Source organism: Mercenaria mercenaria, chromosome 12 (assembly GCF_021730395.1).
Source record: "Mercenaria mercenaria strain notata chromosome 12, MADL_Memer_1, whole genome shotgun sequence".
NCBI lineage: Eukaryota > Metazoa > Mollusca > Bivalvia > Venerida > Veneridae > Mercenaria > Mercenaria mercenaria.
This window is the reverse complement of record NC_069372.1, coordinates 40160074-40182083: the sequence shown is the minus strand read 5'-3', so window position 1 is coordinate 40182083 and position 22010 is coordinate 40160074. Positions and strand designations below refer to the sequence as shown.

General features: G+C 36.4%; 1 protein-coding gene across 1 annotated transcript in view; it reads left to right on the top strand.

Moving 5' to 3' along the window:
* The window catches only part of LOC123533712 (glutathione hydrolase 1 proenzyme-like), a 35562-nt gene extending 17832 nt beyond the window's left edge, over nt 1-17730 (top strand). Inside the window, exons 8-16 of the mRNA XM_053519799.1 lie at nt 974-1047; nt 1738-1943; nt 2813-2909; nt 6879-7089; nt 9838-9987; nt 10240-10342; nt 12220-12343; nt 13532-13651; nt 14558-17730. Of these exons, the coding sequence (XP_053375774.1) occupies nt 974-1047; nt 1738-1943; nt 2813-2909; nt 6879-7089; nt 9838-9987; nt 10240-10342; nt 12220-12343; nt 13532-13651; nt 14558-14724 (1252 nt within the window). The 3' untranslated portion in view covers nt 14725-17730. The remainder of the gene's footprint in view (nt 1-973; nt 1048-1737; nt 1944-2812; nt 2910-6878; nt 7090-9837; nt 9988-10239; nt 10343-12219; nt 12344-13531; nt 13652-14557) is intronic.
* The last annotated feature ends 4280 nt before the right edge of the window (nt 17731-22010 follow it).

Here is a 22010-nt window from a genome sequence, read left to right as displayed (position 1 = left end):
CTTAATGAAAATTAATAATTATGTCTCCCAACACACAGTGGTGTAAGAGACATATTGATTTACTCCTGTCTGTGTGTCTGTCACAAATCTCTTGTCCACACTCTACACTGTGTCCTGTCACGTGATCACTCTACAGTGTGCCCTATCAAGTGATCATGCTAGGTCATTTTGAGCTTGAAAGTGAAAGGAGTAGCATTAATATAAAAACGAGAGGGTTTAGGTAGGAAATTGGTAGTACCAGGAGAAGCATTTTCATATAGGTTTCGAATCATGTGCATGCTATTAAAACAATATATTGAATGAAAAACTTATGCCCTGATATATAATTTTTGTTTACCTTTCCACTTTTACTTTCGAGCTCAAAATGACATAGCGCGATCACCTGATTGGGCACATTGCTCTAAGTCGAACAGTTCTCATCTGATCTTCACTAGACTTGAACAAAATGTGTTTGACAATAAGTCTTTGGCCAAGTTCTATTACTAGCAAAATTGAGGGAGGTTAATCATGACCAGCAAATGACCCCTATTGATTTTGAGGTCAATAGGTCAAAGGTCAAGCTCACCGTGACCTGGAACAGTTAAACGGTTTCAGGATAACTCAAGAACGCTTGAGCCTAGGATCACGAAACTTGATAGAGAAGCTGATCATGATCAGCAGATAACCCCTATTGATTTGATGTCAAAGGTCAAGGTCATATTGACACAGAACAGTGGAAGATTTGTGTTCAGTGACCAAATAATTTCTGTTCCTTATGCAATTACTGAATGCATCAAGGGGGCATTTTGTGTTCTATGAGCTCTTATTTAGTTAATGTGCAGCATTATTCAGTATAAACTGGTAACCTTTCAAGAGCAAATTAGTAAATGATCAATTGTTCCTAGTCCCAGTCTGTGACTACTTATCTCCGGTGATGCTCTGTGACTGAAATGAAAGGGATTTTTAAGCCAGAAGTTTTTTTTCTTTTCTTCAGGTTGGCTTGGAAATATGTAGTAGCACCAGCAGCAGATATAGCAAGAAATGGCTTTAAAATGACTGGACATACAGGTAAACTACTATCCTGTTTTACTTGAGATTAAAATGATCTCTTACACAGATAGTGTATGTGTGTGTTCGGGTTTAACGTCTTTTTCAACAATTTTCCAGTCATATAAACGATGGTTTCTTACACAGGTAGACTAGAAAAAATAAAGATTAATAGACTGTTCCCAAGAAGTGAAAACAGATAGAATACACCTATCAGAATTAAAAATGTTAATCTTATCAACAGCTTGAAAGCTGTAAAGAGCTGTAAAATCTGACCAACAGTGGGTAGCAATGAGATAGAGAAAATAAGGAAAAATACATTCTCTTCCCAAATTAAATGTACGAGCAAAATCAGAGATTATCTGACTTTTCAATTATGGAAATTTATGCTGGTAATTATATTATTTAATAATTAGAATCTAAGCACATGTATCCATCTGTCTGTGCACATAGGGGTAACTTTAGATAAGTTTTAAAGTTGATTACATTGTTCAGCTGATAAGAGTACACAAATAAATACAGGACAACAGAATGCAAGAACTTTATACTTTAGCCCGTTGTGCCGGCTGATCGTGGTCTGCACTGTTTGCTATTCAGTCAGCAATTTTTCAGTAAACACCCTTTTGAATAATAAGTGATACTGCCCAAATTAAATGATGGACTTGTCCATTCTAGATCTTTAGCATGGTAAAGGTTATACTTCTTTTCCAGACATGGTCTTCAAAAGCCCAAAGTTCAGAGAAGTTGATTTCATGGAATCGAAGTTAGCAGACTTTTATACGCTACCAGATGGCACGTTGAAGAAAGAAGGAGATACTATTGTTAGACCTGATCTAGCCGCTACACTAGATAAAATAGCTGCTGAAGGTTCTGACAGATTCTACCATGGCAGTATAGCCAATGATATTGTCAAAGAGGTAATGATTTTTGTTTGTTTATCTATAGTACATTAAAGGTATACCGTATTAGAACCAAATTCATATTTAAAAACATGAACAATTATGTCATATAGTTTATGTGAACATAAAATTGATATGTTTATGTCTGTTAATAGTACTATGCATTAGGTTTAAATAATACACAGTGAACACATGTATAATATATATAAACACAGTATGAATATGTACTGCCACTATTAAAAAAAAACCTGCTGTTTTTTTAAAACTTAACTGTTTCTATGTGACAAATATTTATGAATGTAGCTCTGAATGCAAACTACATTTACATATTGAGTAAAGTTAAATACATTTAATAAGAAATTTATGCATTTGAATATTTAAACAAAAAATATTTTATTATAATATTGAAAGATGGCCATTGGATATCTTTAAATAGATAAAGCTGTACTTTTCCATTATTACTTTCTTGTTATGTTATATCTTTAGAAATTCTGCTGTTATGATAATAAACTCGACAATTTATAAATTGAGCCGTGCCATGGGAAAACCAACACAGTGTGTTTGCGACTAGCATGGATCCAGACCAGCCTGCGCAGTCTGGTCAGGATCCATGCTGTCCGCTTTCAAAGCCTATTGCTATTAGAGAAACTGTTAACGAACAGCATGGATCCTGACCGGATTGCGCGGATGCGCAGGCTGGTCTGGATCCATGCTGGTCGCAAAGCCACTATGTTGGTTTTCCCATGGCACTGCTCAATTGATTTATCCCTCATTTTCTGTCTTCTGTGACATAAGAGAAGTACTTCTTTAAAATTAGATTTTTGTCGAAACAATGTAATTTTATGCAAATTAAAAATTATTTGACACTATTATGTTTGCTTTTATAGATCAGTATTAATGCTGACATACCTGGAGCTCTTTCAAGGGATGACTTAGCTGGGTATACTGTGGAAGTAAGAGACGTGGTCAAAACTACATACCATGGTACGTACAAACTACTGTGAAATTGTTAGTTTTCATGGGCAAGTAATTTTCATGGGTATCATGGTTGAGTCAGTCCATGAAATTTCATCCCATGAAGCTGTAAAATTCAAAACAATTTTATGTTCAAAGGCCAAAATCTACTAATCTTTATCTCCATGAAAAAGTCATTTTGGCCAAAACCACAAAATTTCATGCCCAAAAGAATTTAATGATTTCATAGTATATGATGTAATGCAGTCAGCATTGTAAATCTCTAAAGCACTTTTCTGTAAACTTCAGTTGTGTCATAGCAGTTTTGAAATGTCTTGAAAATTCCTTCTCAGAGCATATGATTTGACTCAGTTTAAGGTGGTTCTGCACATTTGATTGTGGTGGGCCGATGGTCTAGTGGTAACACGCTTGACTGTCAATCCAGAGGTCCGGGGGTTCGAATCCTGGTCCAGGCACTGGAAATTTCTGAGATGCTCTTGAGTGTCTCCCACCTAACTAGAGGCCTTTACTGGTTCTTCCCAGGAAAGACTGCTTCGCGTGTATCGGTGCTATACACCGGGCACGTTAAAGAACCAGAATGTCTATTCGCAAAGAGCTAGGCTTAGTTAGCCGGACACGTCTGTATCTAAAACATTCTTTCTGTCTGTTCTGGGGGCTTTATCTCACTCTTTCCCTCTGGTCAGATCGCTCTGTGTCTGTACTAGTAGAGGATGAATTTCGCACCCTGTGTGGCTGCGTCTGCTATATGTAAAGCGCCTTTGAACATGTTTATCATGAAAAGGGCGCTATATAAATCTGGTATATTAATTTAATTTGATAAACAGGAAGTCCTAGCATAAAGTCACATTTCTGAATAACATAAGATAAAGCCGAAAGTTAGCACACAGAAAGGTAAACCATCCTGCATATAATGTTTTACCATGTGTTGTTTAAAATGATGAAAACATTACCATTGTTTTTTTTTTCTAAAAATAAAAAAAAGTAACAGAATTATTGACATGTGAAATAATTTCTGAAAAAAGGTCTTCAGATCCACTTGAAGTTTGTGAATTTCTGAAATTATGGGCAAACATCTCAGAAGTAAGCACACAGACCTACTCATTTTATTGACCGTATAATAGATAAAAATACAAATTACAAAGCCCGGATTGTAACAAAATTTATTGTTGTGTACTAGTATTACCTCCCTTAAATTCTAAAATTCAATTTATTTTTATTTTCTAAAATTGAATTTAGTTCAGTTTATGTCTTATTTGATTTATACAATGAATGAAGGTAAGTGAATTAGTATGTTTGAATCATACTGATTATTTTAATTGAATTCAGTTACAATCTTGTAAAATGTCAGTAGTGGATGCAATGGTGGTAACTCAATCTGACTAAAAGTACTTGATCTTCTAAACAAAGATCTGAGAATGACCCATTCACATTTGCCTCTGTTTATTTTGGATTTCCGATACATGTTTTGCTATTTTTATTAAACTTCTACTTTCACATCCAAAATGTTGTAAGTAAGGCTCTGATTGGCTAGCGGAAGGGTTGTCAAAACGAGGTTATCAATAGCACCTCTTGAGATCCAATGCGGGTAGCGTTAAATGGAGATGTACTTTAGTCAGATAGGATGGTAACTCTGCTTGATTATAAAACCAGGGGCCATGAGTTTGAGATTTCCAATTTTCTTAAAAACAAAAAGATTGTGAGTTTGACACACACTTACCCCACCTCGCCCCCCAACACCCAGTCAAAAATTTACAAATAGAGCCCAGATTATGGGTGCTTTCATCTGGCATGCTAAAGAATCAGGAAGTTCTTAAGTTGGAGCATCTTCTGTATCTTGCACTAAACTCCAGCTAACATTACTAGCATTTTTCTGGAGCAGTGATGCCAACTATAGATAAGCTTAAATACATACACTCAACTAGAATTGTATTTATAATATATATGCACAAAATCAAATTTGGGTTATAAAACTGGTGTCCAAAACTGCATTCCTGTAATCAGTAAGGTACTTTGTATTGCCTGGCAAAGCTTCACTTGTTTTTAGACAGCTTACATTGCAAAATAGCTGATAATACTGATTTCACACACAGTCTAAAACCACAACACTCCTGGAAATTGTCATTTAAGATGTCAGTAGAAAAGCTATTGCTGAAATTAAGATAAAAAAGTTTCCAAACCAGGATCACATAATGGCTAATTGTTCATTCCACTTATAGTTTCTTAAAATAGCAGTATTAAAACAGAAACTGACAATTTGACATTTACACAAGACAGTTAAAACTCCAACGAAATGCTTCTTCAACATCTAATTTCATTTGTTTGAAATTTACAGGCTAGTGCCTGTTGCTATAAACCTGTCAGATAGATTGTCAGTTGTTTTAAATAAAAGTAATATTATCAATTTTAATTTTTCTTGGCTCTTTCCTCACAGTCATTGTTTTTAGTTTACATTTATAAGTAAATTTTCATAACCTGAGTGTCTCCTAGCAATATCTGCTTTTAGGAGAATAAACATTAACAATGGAACAAACTGAGCAAAAAATGGTTCTGATACAGCAGAATTTTTTTTCTACTTTATAACTGTCTAATTTTGAGGGCTCCATGGCCTAGTGATTAAGGTCGCTTTGAATCACTTGTCCCTAACCAATGTGGGTTCAAGCCTCACTTGCCCCATGTGGTTCTGGGACGATCTGTGTGTGAAAAGAATTGGAACCACTGCCTTACCCTTGCATGATCGTAAGAGGCAACTAATAGGGTCTTAACACTTGGTTTTGCTGTAACTCTGTGATTCCAGCAGGTAGGCAAATTTTGATTCCATACCTCATGTTTTTATTTCAATGTAAATGAGATGTGAAACCAAAATTTGTAGTCCTGTTTGGCGCCATATAACCTATACTGTGTTGGTGCGCCGTAAAACCCAAATGAATAAATCAAGCCTCACTTGGAGCGTAGAATTCTTCATGTGAGGAAGCCATCCAGCTGGCTTACTGAAAGTCGTATTTCTACCCAGGTGCCCATCCATGATGAAATATTGCCCAGAGGGGGCGCTTGGGGTCTTTCTCCACCATGAAGAGCTGGAAAGTCACCATATGACCAATAACTGTGTCTGTGTGACCTTAAACCCAACAAAAAAAAAAAATTAATTGTCCAGGTTTAAAAGCTTTGTCTTTACAGAAATCAACTTTCATAAAAATCCATCAACATAGATAGTATGTGACTTGAAACTTCATTATTGTTTCAGAGTAATTGCTAATAATATGTTTGCTCTAGGGTATGCATGTCCTCATGGTTTCGTAATAACATGTTTTAAAGGAGAGAAAAAGCGGTCTTGATCAGATTGAAAAACTGAGTTGCTGTTAACTTCATCAAGAAGATTGGCAGACTATAAACAATAAAATCATGGATCAGTCAAGTAAACTACATAACTACATTCAGTTAGCATAGCATACTTTTAGCAATAAGACAAAAGGCATGATCAACCAGTTGGTTGTATACCTGTAAATCTGTTTTATCATACAAGTACTAATTTTAAAGAACTTGCTTGCTATATATGAGCCGTGCCATGAGAAAACCAACATAGTGGGTTTGCGACCAGCTTGGATCAAGACCAGCCTGCGCATCTGCTGGTCAGGATCCATGCTGTTCGCTAGCAGGTTCTCTAATTGCAATAGGCTTTGAAAGTGAACAGCATGGATCCTGACCAGACTGCGTGGATGTGCAGGCTGGTCTGGATCCATGCTGGTTGCAAAGCCACTATGTTGGTTTTCCCATGGCACGGCTCATATATAGAATTTGTAAGAAACTTCAGATATAACAAAACAGATCTTGCTAGTCACATGGAGTTGCTATAACTGGAGTTTACTGTACCATTGAATCTGCTTAGTCACATCAGTCTCTACATGCCCACACATATTTTTCCGATGTTTCAAAAATGTTATACTGGACCGCTACATAGGTTTAATTTATATTGTGCTGCAGGTTACACCATTGAGTCAGTACCAGCCCCGGGCAGTGGCCCTGTTGTGTTGTCAATAATGAACTTCCTGGAGTCGTACTCTCTCAAACAAAATGAGGAATCATACCACAGGATTCTAGAAGCTTTCAAGTTTGGGTATGCCCAGAGGGAACTGCTAGGTGACCCAAAATTTAACTCAGCAGTCATTTACAATGCAACAAAAGTGATGATCAGGTTGGTGGATCTACTGATGTTATGTACAATCAAACTTTGTTCCCTTTTGAACTCAACAGGATTTACAAAATGTTTGAGTTATAAGTAATTCAAGCTATCAAACAATATACATTATACAGGACTGTGCCACGACCCAATGATGAGTTGGAGCGAAGGGCATTGTTCGCATTATCCGAGTTCGAGAGAGCAAAGTCTGACTGTACTTACATTAATTTTGATGTCCTAAAATTTATTCAGTAATGTAACCACTTTTATAAGATACTAAACAGTAGAAGCATTAACAGTTGAACACTTCGAAGGTTTTGATTCGAATACTTAAGTACTTCTTTCCTTCAACCAAGTTTGGAGTATGGAGACAAAATACATTGTATGCACTGGTTCCCCAAGTTTTGTCTAGAAATCTTAACAGTTTCAAGAGAAGAAAGTTGTAAAGTTTAGATAACTTGAGTTCATTGCAGTTAAAAAAAGTGAGGGGATATTCATTAAGGTTTAATAGGTAACATAAAGAGAAAAAATCTGATAAAATGAGCTGTGCCATGGGAAAACCAACATAGTGGGTATGCGACCAGCATGGATCCAGACCAGCTGCGCATCCGCACAGTCTGGTCAGGATCCATGCTGTTCGCTAATAGTTTCTCCAATTCCAATAGACTTTAAAAGCGAACAGCATGGAGCCTGACCAGACTGCGCGGATGCGCAGGCTGGTCTGGATCCATGCTGGTCGCATACCCACTATGTTGGTTTTCTCATGGCACGGCTCAAATATAGAATCTTCCTCTGAAAATATCAGTTGGTTCAAAATTTATATCTGTTAAAAATGATTTCTGTCTTCCGTTGTTTAGAAGTTGTAGAGTAGATGCTTACATAATGTTATTATGTCTCCCCCAGGAGACATATTGTTTTTGCCCTGTCCGTCTGTCCGTCCGTCCTTCCGTCCGTCCGTCCGTCACACTTCATTTCCGAGCAATAACTGGAGAACCATTTGACCTAGAACCTTCAAACTTCATAGGGTTGTAGGGCTGCTGGAGTAGACGACCCCTATTGATTTTGGGGTCACTCCTTCAAAGGTCAAGGTCACAGGGGCCTGAACATTGAAAACCATTTCCGATCAATAACTAGAGAACCACTTGACCCAGAATGTTGAAACTTCATAGGATGATTGGTCATGAAGAGTAGATGACCCCTATTGATTTTGGGGTCACTCCGTTAAAGATCAAAGTCACAGGGGCCTGAACATTGAAAACCATTTCCGATCAATAACTAGAGAACCACTTGACCCAGAGTGTTGAAACTTCATACGATGATTGGTCATGAAGATCAGATGACCCCTATTGATTTTGGGGTCACTTCGTCAAAGGTCAAGGTCACAGGGGCCTGAACATTGAAAACCATTTCCGATCAATAACTAGAGAACCACTTGACCCAGAATGTTGAAACTTCATAGGATGATTGGTCATGAAGAGTAGATGACCCCTATTGATTTTGGGGTCACTCTGTCAAAGGTCAAGGTCACAGGGGCCTGAACATTGAAAACCATTTCCGATCAATAACTAGAGAACCACTTGACCCAGAATGTTGAAACTTCATAGGATGATTGGTCATGAAGAGTAGATGACCCCTTTTGATTTTGGGGTCACTCTATCAAAGGTCAAGGTCATTGGGGTCTGAACATGGAAAACCATTTCCAATCAATAACTAGAGAACCACTTGACCCAGAATGTTGAAACTTCATAGGATGATTGTACATGCAAAGTAGATGACCCCTATCGATTTTGGGGTCACTCCATTAAAGGCCAAGGTCACAGGGGCCTGAACATTGAAAACCATTTCCGGTCAGTAACTTGAGAACCACTTGACCCAGAATGTTGAAACTAAATAGGATGATTGGTCATGCAGAGTAGATGACCCCTAACAATTTTGGGGTCACTCTGTGAAGGGTCAAGGTCACAAGGGCCCGAACATTGAAAACCATTTCCGGTCAGTAACTTGAGAACCACTTGACCCAGAATGATGAAACTTCATAGGATGACTGGTCATTGAGAGTAGATGTCCCCTAACGATTTCAGGGTCACTCTGTTTAAGGTCAAGGCCACAGGGGCCTGAACATGGAAAACCATTTCCAGTCAATAACTTGAGAACCTCTCGACCCAGAATGTTGAAACTTCATAGGATGATTGTTCATGCAGAGTAAATGAACCCTATTGTTTTTGGGATCACTCCGTTAAAGGTCAAGGTCACAGGGGCCTGAACATTGATAACCAGTTCCGATCAATAACTTGAGAACCACTTGACCCAGAATGTTGAAACTTCATAGGATGATTGAACATGCAGAGTAGATGACTCCTATTGATTTTGGGGTCAGTCTATTAAAGGTCAAGGTCACAGTGGCCTGTTCATGTAAAATCATTTTTTGGAAATAACTTGAGAACCACTTGACCTACAATGTTGAAACTTAATAGGATGATTGGACATGCAGAGTAGATGACCCCTATTTATTTTGAGGTCACTTGATCAAAGGTCACGGTCACAGGAGCCTGAACAGTGACTTGAGAACCACTAGGCCAAGAGTGTTGAAATTTAGCGGGATGACTGGACATGCCAAGTAGATGATCCCTATTGCAGCCAACCATCAGTGTCTCTTTGACTTTCGCTCCTGACCCCTATTGACTTCTTGCCTATAGGACTTTGCATTGGGGGAGACATGCGCTTTTTTACGAAAGCATTTTCTAGTTACTTTATTGTATTTAGCAAAGAGGAATCAACTCGGTTACGTAACATGACCAGTAATGTGACAATGGATGCTGGTTTCTATGGTAAGCTGGTAGGGCTGCCAGAAGATAAGGGGACTGCTCATATATCTGTGATTGATACAGCAGAACTTATGGTGTCTGTCACTACGTAAGTTTAACATTTCGTTGTCACTTGTTATGAAATGTATAATTTTCCTGACTTCATAGGTCTGTATTTAGCTGATGTTAAACACAGTGTCAGTGTTTATTGATATTCTAAGTGTAGACTTATTACATCTTTGATATAAAAGATTGAAATTTCACTCTTTCACAAGGACAATTAACATGATATGCATTTTCAGACAAATAGGCCTTGTGATTTTTAGAGAAAAAAATATTTTATACATGATTCTATTTTTAGAACAATCAATGACTGGTTTGGCAGTATGGTACTTACAGACTCTGGTATACTACTCAACAATGAAATGGCAGACTTCAATAAACCAGGGGAGGGAAGTGTACTGGTAAGATGTAAACCTTATTTTAATCTCCATTAATTTTACAGTGTAACTGTTATATATTTACATTGCTTTTCCATTTGCAATGTTAAACAAATATGAAAAATATCTAACGAACATACATGGCTGTGTCATTACATATTAAAGGAAAAACATTGCAGTTTACTTCTTGAAGGATGTTTTGAAAGTAACAAAATTATCAAGAAATTGCTGTAATTTTATACATGTAACTAACATTTTTAGCTCACCTGTCACATAGTGACAAGGTGAGCTTTTGTGATCACCTTTCGACTGTTGTCCGTCAGTCCGTCCGTCCGTCCGTCAACAATTTCTTGTCTGCACGATAGTGGTTTCATTTATGATTTTATTTTAACCAAACTTGCACACAACTTGTATCACCATAAGATCTCGGTTCCTTTCTTGAACTGGCCAGATTCCAATATGGGTTTCAGAGTTATGGCTCTTGAAAGGGCCAGAATTAGCTATTTTGACCTTGTCTGCAAAATAGCAGCTTCATTTATGATTTTATTTTAACCAAACTTGCACACAACTTGTATCACCATAAGATCTTGGTTCCTTTTTTCAACCGGCAAAATTCCATTATGGGTTCCAGAGTTATGGCCCCTGAAAGGGCCAGAATTAGCTATTTTGACCTTGTCTGCACAATAGCAGCTTCATTTATGATTTGAATTTAATCAAACTTGCACAAAACTTGTGTCACCATAAGATCTCGGTTCCTTTTTTAAACCGGCCAGATACCTTAATAGGTTCCAGAGTTATGGCCCCTGAAAGGGCCAAAATTAGCTTATTTTGACCTTGTCTGCACAATAGCAGCTTCATTTTTTATTTGATTTTAACCAAACTTGCACACAACTTGTATTACCACAAGATCTTGATTCCTTTCTTAAACTGGCAAGATTCCATCATGGGTTCCAGATTTGTGGCCCCTTTAAGGTCCAAAATTGGCTATTTTGGCTTTTGCAGCCATATAGAGACTTCATTTATGGTTTTATTTGATACAAACTTCCAAAATATCTTCAACAACAATAAATCTTGGATTCCATGACAAATCAGATCCAATCATAGGTTCCAGAGTTATTTTATATCCGATTACCTCCCCTGATTGTGATCAAAATGGATTTATATCAGTAAGTACTTATAGGACTTATTTGAAATTTCATTATTGTCATTAGTTGGACTGAGCCAATCAGGGTAGATAACTATGGACTGATTTTATGTCAAATTACCTCCCTTTATTTCAAATTAAAATGGGTATATATCCGTAACTAAAGAAGATACTGATCTGAAATTTCATTTATGTCAACAGATTTATTTGGCAGATCCTTCTTTTGTTCACTTACAATATTTTTTTTTTAATTACTTCCCTTTTACGTTACTATAAATAGCTTATTTTTAGTAACTTTTTTATTATTGGCCGTAGGGAAAAACCGAGACCACTTTTCTGTGGTACAACATGGATGGTACCTCCAAGTTTTAGTTGTATTTTGACATATCTGTACCTTGTAAGAATTTTTTTTTCTTTTTGGTTAAATTTCTTCCCTTTGTTGTTCCTGTCCTTTGGACTTAGATATTTTTTCTGAGGACCTTTTTGTCCTCAAGTGCAATGATAACAGGTGAGCGATATAGGGCCATCATGGCCCTCTTGTTTACAGAAAGTTATCATTTTAGTTGACAGCATTGGGATTCAGTTTTTTGTCAATGGTAAAAAGTCAAAATTGAACTTTTTTGCTAAAAGACGAGCATATGAAATGCTCATATTCACCACATACTTAATTATTCTGAATACAACATTGATTTAAGGGCTAGTGTTACAATGTATGTAAGAATGATTTTTTTTTACATCTTATATCATCTTATAATAGAATGAGATATATCCTGGAAAACGGCCACTGTCAAGCATGTCGCCTACAGTAGTGTATGAGACAGGACATTTGTGTGGTCTGCGTATGGTTTGTGGTGCAGCCAATGGCACTAGAATTATAACAGGTAAGTAACTTAATTCAAGTTAAGGTACAAAATATGATTGCTGCCCTTAAAAGTATATTCAGAATGTATTATTATGTATATCACTAAGTCTTTGATGTCAGTTTTCTTATCTTAAGGTTTGAAGTAGTTGTAATTCCAACAACAGGTCCACTAACTTTAACTTACTCGCAGAATGTCATGAATATTGTACAGTAAAACAAGGATTGCACAAAAGTGTAAGTGGATGAGAATATGTTTAACCTTTAGCATGCTACATAAATTGTCGTCTGCTGGAAATGTCGTCTGCTAAAATTGTAAAGTTCATTCAGTTTGCTCCAAAATTGGAAGAAATATTGTCAGAGTAGCAAACAGCTTGGAACCTGATCAGACGCCGATTTAATCGACGTCTGATCTGGTTCCAAGCTGTTTGCAAAGGCTGTTAAATTCGCCTGCAGCAGGCTAAGGGTTAATTAATGTTATCAAGGCTTTTGAGCAATCCCAACATAGAAGAAAATATCAGGAAAACGGTCTTAGGGCATATAGATTGCTCCAGTGTGCCTGGGTGCTCCAGCCATAGATTCTTGAGTGAGCGATATTTCACTCTATTTTCGAAAGACATGCCGTTGTGCAGTTCAATAATTTTTGTTTAATGCTTAAAGACTAACTTGCATTTATTTAAATTGATCACAGTTATGAAAAGAAGCTATGAATGTACAGTCAGACTTCATTTGCATGAACTTGACAGAACAGGCAAAATTTGTATGAGGTAACAGTAGTTCGAGCAGTTGGAAATTATACACGTTATTTGGATTTTGCCAGGATCTGACGGTGAGTTCGAGCGAAGGGAGATGTTCCAATTACTGTGAAATCATTAATATTCGTGGGGGACAAATTTTCGTGGATTTCTTGGTTGAGTCAATCCACGAAATTTAATCCCAATGAACAAGGAAATTTCCCATTCATTTTATGTTCAAAAGTTGAAACCCACGAATTCATATCCCCACGAAATTGCGGTTTTGACCAAAACCACAAAATTTCATGCCCACGGAATTAAATGATTTTACAGTATCTGAATTTGAGAGAATGAAGTTTGACTGTAAATTATAAACTTATGGAAAAAGACTCAACACATGAATGGTTACTTTTATCTCTGTGTAGATCTTACACAAAAAGGACGAATGTTCCATACCATTTGTCATTTCTTTGTAGGTATTGCCCAGACCTTGTTGAATAACTTGACCTTTGGAATGACCTTGGAGAAAGCTGTCTCATCACCAAGGATACACAGTCAGTTGCAGAATCCTGATGCTAGAGTGGTAGAAGCTGAAGGTATAGAATATAAGTCTCTTTCACTGGTTGTAGGTGGTGCAGACTAAAATACCTGGTTAGTGGGTAACTGTTTAGGCGGTAACCAGGCCATGCTGAGTTACCGCAAATCTACACTTTTTACCAGTGATAAATTCTTTTTGTTGCATACCGTATATCCTTCAAATAAGAGAAATAAAATAAAATGAATGTTTTTACTTTTATACGCCCGTCTCTGAAAGAGCGGGGCGTATTATGTGAACAACCGTGGTGGCCATGTCCGCTGTCTAAGTCAAATAGATTTCATTGGATCTTCACCAAACTTGGTGACAATGTTTGTGGGCATAATATCTCAGCCAAGTTCGTTAACCAGCCAAATCGCCCCCGGGACTCTTGGATTATGGCCCTTGAATTACTCGTAATCTGTGAATTTAGCATTGTCCACTCTCTTAAGTCCAAGATTTTTCATCGGATCTTCACCAAACTTGCTGACAATGTTTGTGGGCATAATATCTCGGCCAAGTTCGAAAAACAAGCAAATCATCACAGGCATTCTTGGATTATGGCCCTTGAATTAGGCCAAGTTTGATGACGGGCGTATTTTGTGACAGTCTACCACTCTTGTTTAATAATGGTAGAAGATATTGTTTGTAACAAGTATCTTGGCAATGAAAAATTGAAAGACATAACTGATTTATACTAAAACTACTTGTTTTCCTGGGCCCATGTATCCTTGTATGTTTTGCTTTTGTAAGTTCAGTCATGTTTAGAAAGACTATATTTGTTTCACTTTGTGTTTATTAACATACAAGGTACAAGATACAAATTTTTATTTATAGTCGGGTTGCAAACATAATAACATTAGCTATGAATAGCTATTAGCCGACTTAAAAGGACATAAAAAATTGAACCAGTGTCTTTATATTTCAGAGGGATATCCTCAGAAGATTCTGGATGGTCTTGCAAAGATGGGACATGTGATACAGAAGACAGATAAAGAACAGAGTATTGTTAATGCTGTCCTTAAAATTAAAGATGATATTGAAGCTGTAACAGATGATAGAAAGAAAGGCTCAGGGCCAGCTATGTTCCACTGATTAGAGATTTTACAATAGATCTGTTATATGTTGTTCTAAATTATTTATTGTTATTTGTGAAGGACTGTTGTACTTTAGAAATTTTTTTTAGATTAACATGGCAAGCAATGCTTGCATATACATTTTATATTTAATTTTCTTTCTCCTTTCCCATCAGCTGAAAAAAGTCCTTTTCTGTTGGTAAATTAATTTTAGATTTACCATGGTTGAGATAAGATTAATTTTCATTGTAAAGAATCTTTATCTTGCTCTAACATAAATACTTGATACATTTATATTTGTTAAAGAAAGGATACAGAATTTATTTTTGTTAATTGTATGATTTGTGAGGTTCAGTTCAACCCACCAGTTTCCCAGGTAGTGTAGATACCTAATACAACTAATTACTAACAAAAAAGTCTTTGTTGAAACAGAGATATTTGTATTCATTAGCATTATAAAATTATTTCTATATATAACATTAACTCAAAATGTTCTTGCATATTAATTTTTTTCTGATTTTTATTTATATAGTAGAGACAGAGACAAAATATATTTCATTAAAAATATGTTATTATCAATTGATGAAATTAATGGAGTATGGTGTTTTATTTCTCTATATACATGCGAAATGTTGTTGTATTATTCCTGTTTTTTATGCTGCAATAATATTTGAGATTTTATTGCTTTTAACCCTTAGCCTGCTAAATTTCTAAAATGGACTGGTCCATCATTCAGTTTGGGCAATACCATTTATTATTCGAAGGGGTGTTCACTGAAAATTTACTAACTGAATCGCGAACAGTGCAGACCATGATCAGCCTGCACGGATGTGCAGGCTGATCTTGGTCTACACTGGTCGCAAAGGCAAAACCAATTGCCGCCAGCAGGCTAAGGGTTAAATATCATTATTATACATTCTGTATTTTCTTACCTGAACTTATTTAGTACAGGTGGATGGTCCTGTGTCTATCGTCTTGCGTCAACATTTTTACTTTAATATCTCCTCTGAAACTACAGATCAGTATCACGCTAAGCTTGGTCTGTAGCATCACGACATAGACCTCTTTCAGTTTTATTTTAGGAGCCACCAGAACTAAAAGCAGAAGAACATTTTAACATCTTCCTGTCAGTAACCACTTGATGGATCTTCACCAAACATGTTCTGTACCATCGTTGTATGGCCCTCTGTCAAATTCTGCTTGGCCTCTTTTAGGGGGCTATCATACCTTAAAAACAGTAAAATTGTCGAATGACTTCTTGTCATGAACAGCTTGATGTATCATCACAAAACTTGTTCTGTAGCATTCTGTATGGAATTCTAATATTTGATCAAATTGTTGACTTGACCCATTTTAGGAATGGGAACAGCTAAAATTGGAAAAAAACAAACAGTTTCTTCTCTTGAACCATTTGAAGGAACTACACCGAACTTTTGCTGTAGCATAATTGTATGTTTCGCTCTCGGAATTGTTCAGATTGTTGCACTTGGCACCTTTTAGGGGCCAACATAGCTCTAAGTATTAAGAACTCTCTGCAATTTGTTCAAAAGTGGACATGCTTGATGCCACAATGAAAAATTGGAAAACCTGGATCATTACAAACCTTTGCTTGTATACCTCTTAGGTTTCTTCAAATGGTTCCACTTTACCAACTTTTAGAGACTGCCAAAAGCTGAAAATAAATGAAAAAAAAATCTTAACAACTTATTCTTAAAACAACTTGGTGGGTCTTGACCAGACATGTTCTGGGGTATGAACCTTTTTCACATTTTAGGGGCCGCCATGGATCTCAGTTACCGTATGCGAGTTTAAATGGTTTCACTTGGCCAGTTTTTGGGGCAAGAGCCAAAAATACATAAAACATTAAACAACTTTTTGTCATGAACTATTTGGTAGATCCTCACAGAATTTGACCTGTAGCATTATTGGTTGTACCATCTCACAAGTTGTTAAATGGTTATACGTTTTTTGACTGCCCCAGCAAAGAAAAAAAATCTTCTTAAAAAAACAACGTTTAATGAAATGCCTGAAGAATGTTCATCTTACTTGACCAAAAGTAAGGTCAAAAGGTCAAGGTACTCCTGAGTGACTTGAGACCAATTAGACCTCTTGTTAATTAATTTTACTGGTAATTTCTATTTGATACAGCTTATGAAGCACATTTATTTATTGATTATTGATTGCGTGCAATAATATAAATAAATTATGTAAATATGAAATGAAAATACTTGTAACATTTTCTCACCCATTTGTGGTAATTTTCTTGTTCAGAAAGTTTGCTCAGAGGATATATTAATGTATGGAGGAGGGAAAACTATCACTGAGGGATGAATCTTGTCTAAATTTGCAAAAATAAATGCAGGAAATTAAGAAAAGAAAAATAAATACAGGAAATTAAGAAAGCAAATTTTGATCTATACTTTGATTAATATTAGGGTCAAATATGTTTTTCATGTTTTTGTCCGGTATTTTTTTATTGTGATCACTCGCCATCCGTCATTAATCTGTCTATACTTTCCTTAAAATAAAATCTGCTCGGAAATCATTTATTGGAAGTTAATGAGACTTAGCTTGGATGTTCCTTGAATGGTTTTCTACTGAAATTGTTAAAAGAATATTATTCTATGCAGAACTATGATTGCCATGGTAACCTTTAAAGCCACAATGCCAAGAGCTGAGTTTTGTTTGCAGCGTTGTCTGATGGTTGTAAATGTAAATATGTTTCATACTATTGCACTGTGAAACACATAAAATCATGAACATTCACCTTTGATATGTCAAATGTTAAAATTACGTGTAGAACTACAAGCACTAGTACCCATTTGAGTCAGGTGAGCGGTAAAGGGTCATCATGTCCCTCTTGTTGAAGGTTGTCTTTAATGTACTGAAATCTGCATTTATAACGTGTTCAATATTTTACATAATTATGTACAAAAAGGGACCAAATTTATTATAGAATACATTTGTAATGTTATGTTTTGTAGACTGGGATATACAATGATCAATATTAAAATTGTTCAGAGTCTGTGTATCAGTTGTTTCTTTCTTTAGAAATATTCTGATCCATATTAAGAGTACCTGTATTGATTGCTCTGAAACAATGGAGGTAACTGTGTGAGTATCTGTTACAATAATACTGGACACGAGTTATGACTGCTTATTTCTTTGCTGTTCATACAGTGGTTCCAGGTTTTATTAAATTTATTAAATGTTCAGGAAGAAGAAATGTTTGAGAAGTCAGTATTAATTTACCTGTAATATCAAAATGATATTCCACAAGTGTTTTGGAAATGATTGTCCACTACATTGAGGCTTGAAATCAGTATGTTGTGTATATATATTTATGCAAACAAGAATTCCACCAAGCGGGGCAATATACACCCAAAGGGTTACAATAGAGGATGGGAGCAAAATTTAAAGAACTTTACTGTTGAAGCCCAAAGGACAGAAACAACAAAGGGAAGAAATTCAAAAAAAAATTCTAAGTCCACAAAAAAACCCTTACCAGGTACAGGTATGTCAAAATACACCTAGAAACTTGAGGTACCATCCATATTGACCACAGAAAAGAGGTCTTGGTTTTTCCCTACGGCCAATAAATGTGGGTTCGAGCCTCACTCGGGGCGTTGAATCCTTCATGTGAGGAAGCCATTCAACTGGCTTACGGAAGGTCGGTGGTTCTACCCAGGTGCCTGCTCATGATGAAATAATGCACGGAGGGGCACCTGGAGTCTTCCTCCACCATTAAAGCTGGAAAGTCGCCATATGACCTATCATGTGTCGGTGCGACGTTAAATCCATAAATAAAAATAAAAAAGTTTCAAAATAAGCTATTTATAGTAACATAAAAGGGAAGTAATTAAAAAAAAAATATTGTATGTGAACAAAAAAGGGATCTGCCAAATAAAAACAAGAGTACTGCAATGCAGAGCAATAAACACAAAGCAGTCATATATGATCTTTGACCCCTAAGTGTGACCTTGACCTTGAAGCGAGTCATCTGAAACATGCACGTTGTCTCAGTGTGGTGAACTTTTGTGCCAAGTTTCTTTGAAATCCTTCAAGCAGTTCAAGAGTTACATGGCGGACATGAAACAAACTGATATGACCTTTGACCCGTAAGTGTGACCTTGACCTTGAAGCAAGTCAACCTCTCAAGCTCTGCACGTCGTCTCGGTGTGGTGAACATTTGTGTGAAGTTTCTCTGAAATCCTTCAAGGGGTTCAAGAGTTATAGAGCGGACACGAAATTGCTAATGGACGGACAGACGGACACCAGGGGGTATAACGTAATACGTCCCTTTGGGCGTATAAAAAGGGGTATATTATTGTGCTCATGCTGGTTTTACTGACGGTCTGTTTATCCATTGGTGGACACCTTGGTTTTCAACTAGTAACTGAGGTATACTTTGGTTACAGTGGTCAAACTGAACAGGATGATTACTTGCCAGTCAGAAAATGACCAGTTTTAAGATCAAAGGTTAAGGTCACAGTGACCATCAGACTGAAAACAGACTCCCTTCAGTAACTAGAGAAGGTTTGGACCTACAGTGGTAAACCTCACTGGATGATTGTATGTGGTCAAATGAATCTGTGATTTTGAAGGTCAGTAGGTCAAGGTCACAGTGACCATAATACTGAAATCTGGTTTCTGCTTAGTATGTGGAGAAGGCTTTGACCTGCAGTGGTAAGATGGACAAGAGCTGTCACAGGAGACAGCTCGCTCGACTATTTCAATGCTGGATAGTGAAAATGGGCACATCTGACGAAGCTGGAGCTGTCACTGGAATATTTAATGACTCCAATTGAACAATAGCTTATGTTTGTGTCAAAAGAATTAAATAATAGGAGAGATAAAGATAATGATATCAAAACATTAAGAAAGTATAATTCTAAGCAAAAAGGGGGCATAATTCATGAAATATCGGTGCAAGATTGATGCACCTTGTGTCATATAATGTTGGTGATAATGTGTAACAACTACTTTTAGTTTAATTCAAATCCATTTAGTAATAACTGAGATAGAGTGAAAATTCATGAAATTCTAAGTACAAAAGGGGAGATAATTCATGAAATACTGGTGCTAGAGTTATAGTCCTTGTGTTATATGATATGATGATGCTGAATAACTATTTTAAGTTTGAATCAAATCCTCCCATTAATAACAGAGATATAGTGAAAATGCATCAAAATCAACTTTAAATTCTAAGTTACTGTAAAAAGGGGCATTATTCATGAAAAATTGGTGCCAGAGTTATGCACCTTGTGTCATATGATGTGGGTGATAAGGTGGAACAACTATTTTAAGTTTGAATCAATTCCATTTAGTAATAACTGAGATAGAGTGAAACTGCACCAAAATATTAACATGAAATTCCAAGTAAAAAGGGGGATAATTCATGAAATATTGGTGCAAGAGTTATGGCCCTTGTGTCATATGATGTGAGTGATTAATTGGAAAACTATTTTAAGTTTGAATAAAGTCCATTTAGTAATAACAAAAATAGGGTGAAAGTGCACCGAAAATTTATCCTTAAATTCTAAGTTAAAAGGGGGGATAATTCATGAAATATTGATGCAAGAGTTATGTGCCATTTGATGTGGGTGATGATGAGGAGTAACTATTTTAAGTTTGAAACAAATCCATCAAGTAATTACAGAGATAGAGTAAGTGCATCAAAACTTTAATGCCGGGTCGAGTAGGACAGCTGTCCGTACTTCGTATAGTCGAGCTAAAAAAGTAAAAAGATGACCCTACTGTTTTGGAGGGGTCAGTATGTCAAAGGTCAATGTCACATTTACATCAAAACTGACAAGAGTTTTTGCTCAATAAGTGGTGAAGGATTGGTCCTATAGTAGTGAAACCTCATATGATTATTGCCTATGCTCAAATGACTAATTGATTTGGGGATTGTAGGTCAAAGATCAAGTTTACTTAAGCTTGAAAACAGTTTCTGATCAATGAGTGGAGATTATGCTCAGGCCTACAGTTGTCAGACTTCATGCAATAATTTGTTATTGTGATATAGGAGAAAAAAAATTAAATAACTAATTCATATTGTGAATTTGGCCTATTCAGTGTTGGTTTTACTTTTTATTCACTATTTTATATCATTAAATGAATAATATATGTATCAAACATAAATTTAGGATATCATTACATCAAATTAAGTACATGTATATGAAAATATATTCCTATTTAGTAATATCCAAGTGTCTATTGTATGATATCCTCAATTACTTCATTTCCTTTAATTATGTCTCCCACCACACAGTGGTGTGGGAGACATATTGATTTACTCCTGTCTGTCTGTCTGTCACAAACCTTGCCTGCACTCTAAGTCAAACATTTCTCATCTGATCTTCACCAAACTTAAAAAAAATGTGTTTGCCAGTAAGTCCTCCGCTAAGTTCGATAACTAGCCAAATCGGCACAGGCACTTCGGAATTATGGCCCTTGAATTACCGAAAAACGCTCTGGTCTTTGGACCTAAAAGGACCTCTATACTACTAACCATTAGGAGTATAGGAGTCCTTTTAAGGTACTTTGTGTGCGCTCTAAGTGTAATCTTCACCAAACTTGAACAAAATGTGTTTGCCCATAAGTCTTTGGCCAAGTTTGTTAACTAGCCAAATCGGCCCAGGTTTTTCGGAATTTTAGCCCTTGAATTACCGAAAATCGGCCTTTTTACTCTTGTCCGCGCTCTAAGTCGTACATTTCTCATCCGATCTTCACCAAACTTGAACAAAATGTGTTTGACCATAACTCCTCAGCCAAGTTTGATAACTAGCCAAATCGGCCAGGCACTTCGGAATTATAGCCCTTGAATTACCGGAAATCGGCCTTTTAGCTCTTGTCTGCACTATAAGTCAAACAGTTCTCATCCAATCTTCACCAAACTTAAACCAAATGTTTTTGACCATAACTCCTCAGCCAAGTTAATTAACTAGCCAAATCGCTCAAGGCATTTCAGAATTATGGCCCTTGAATTACCCAGAATGAGCATTTTTACTCTTCAAAGGTATATTTGTAGTGAGTAAACAGTATGTAAAGACTCACAGACTTACAATTTAGATGATTAGACAGTTGTGGGAGACATGCGCTTTTCTCAAAAGCAGCTCTAGTTATTTAATGATATTTGAGCCATTTTAAGATATCACAAAATGCATTTAATGATATCGTAAAATGAATTTAGAATCACAAAACAGTAAATTAATAGAAAAATGGCAACGCAAGTGGGCAACCTAGAATAAGCCCTCCATGTATTCATGCTTCAAAAATGAGCTTAATTAGGTATACCGACCT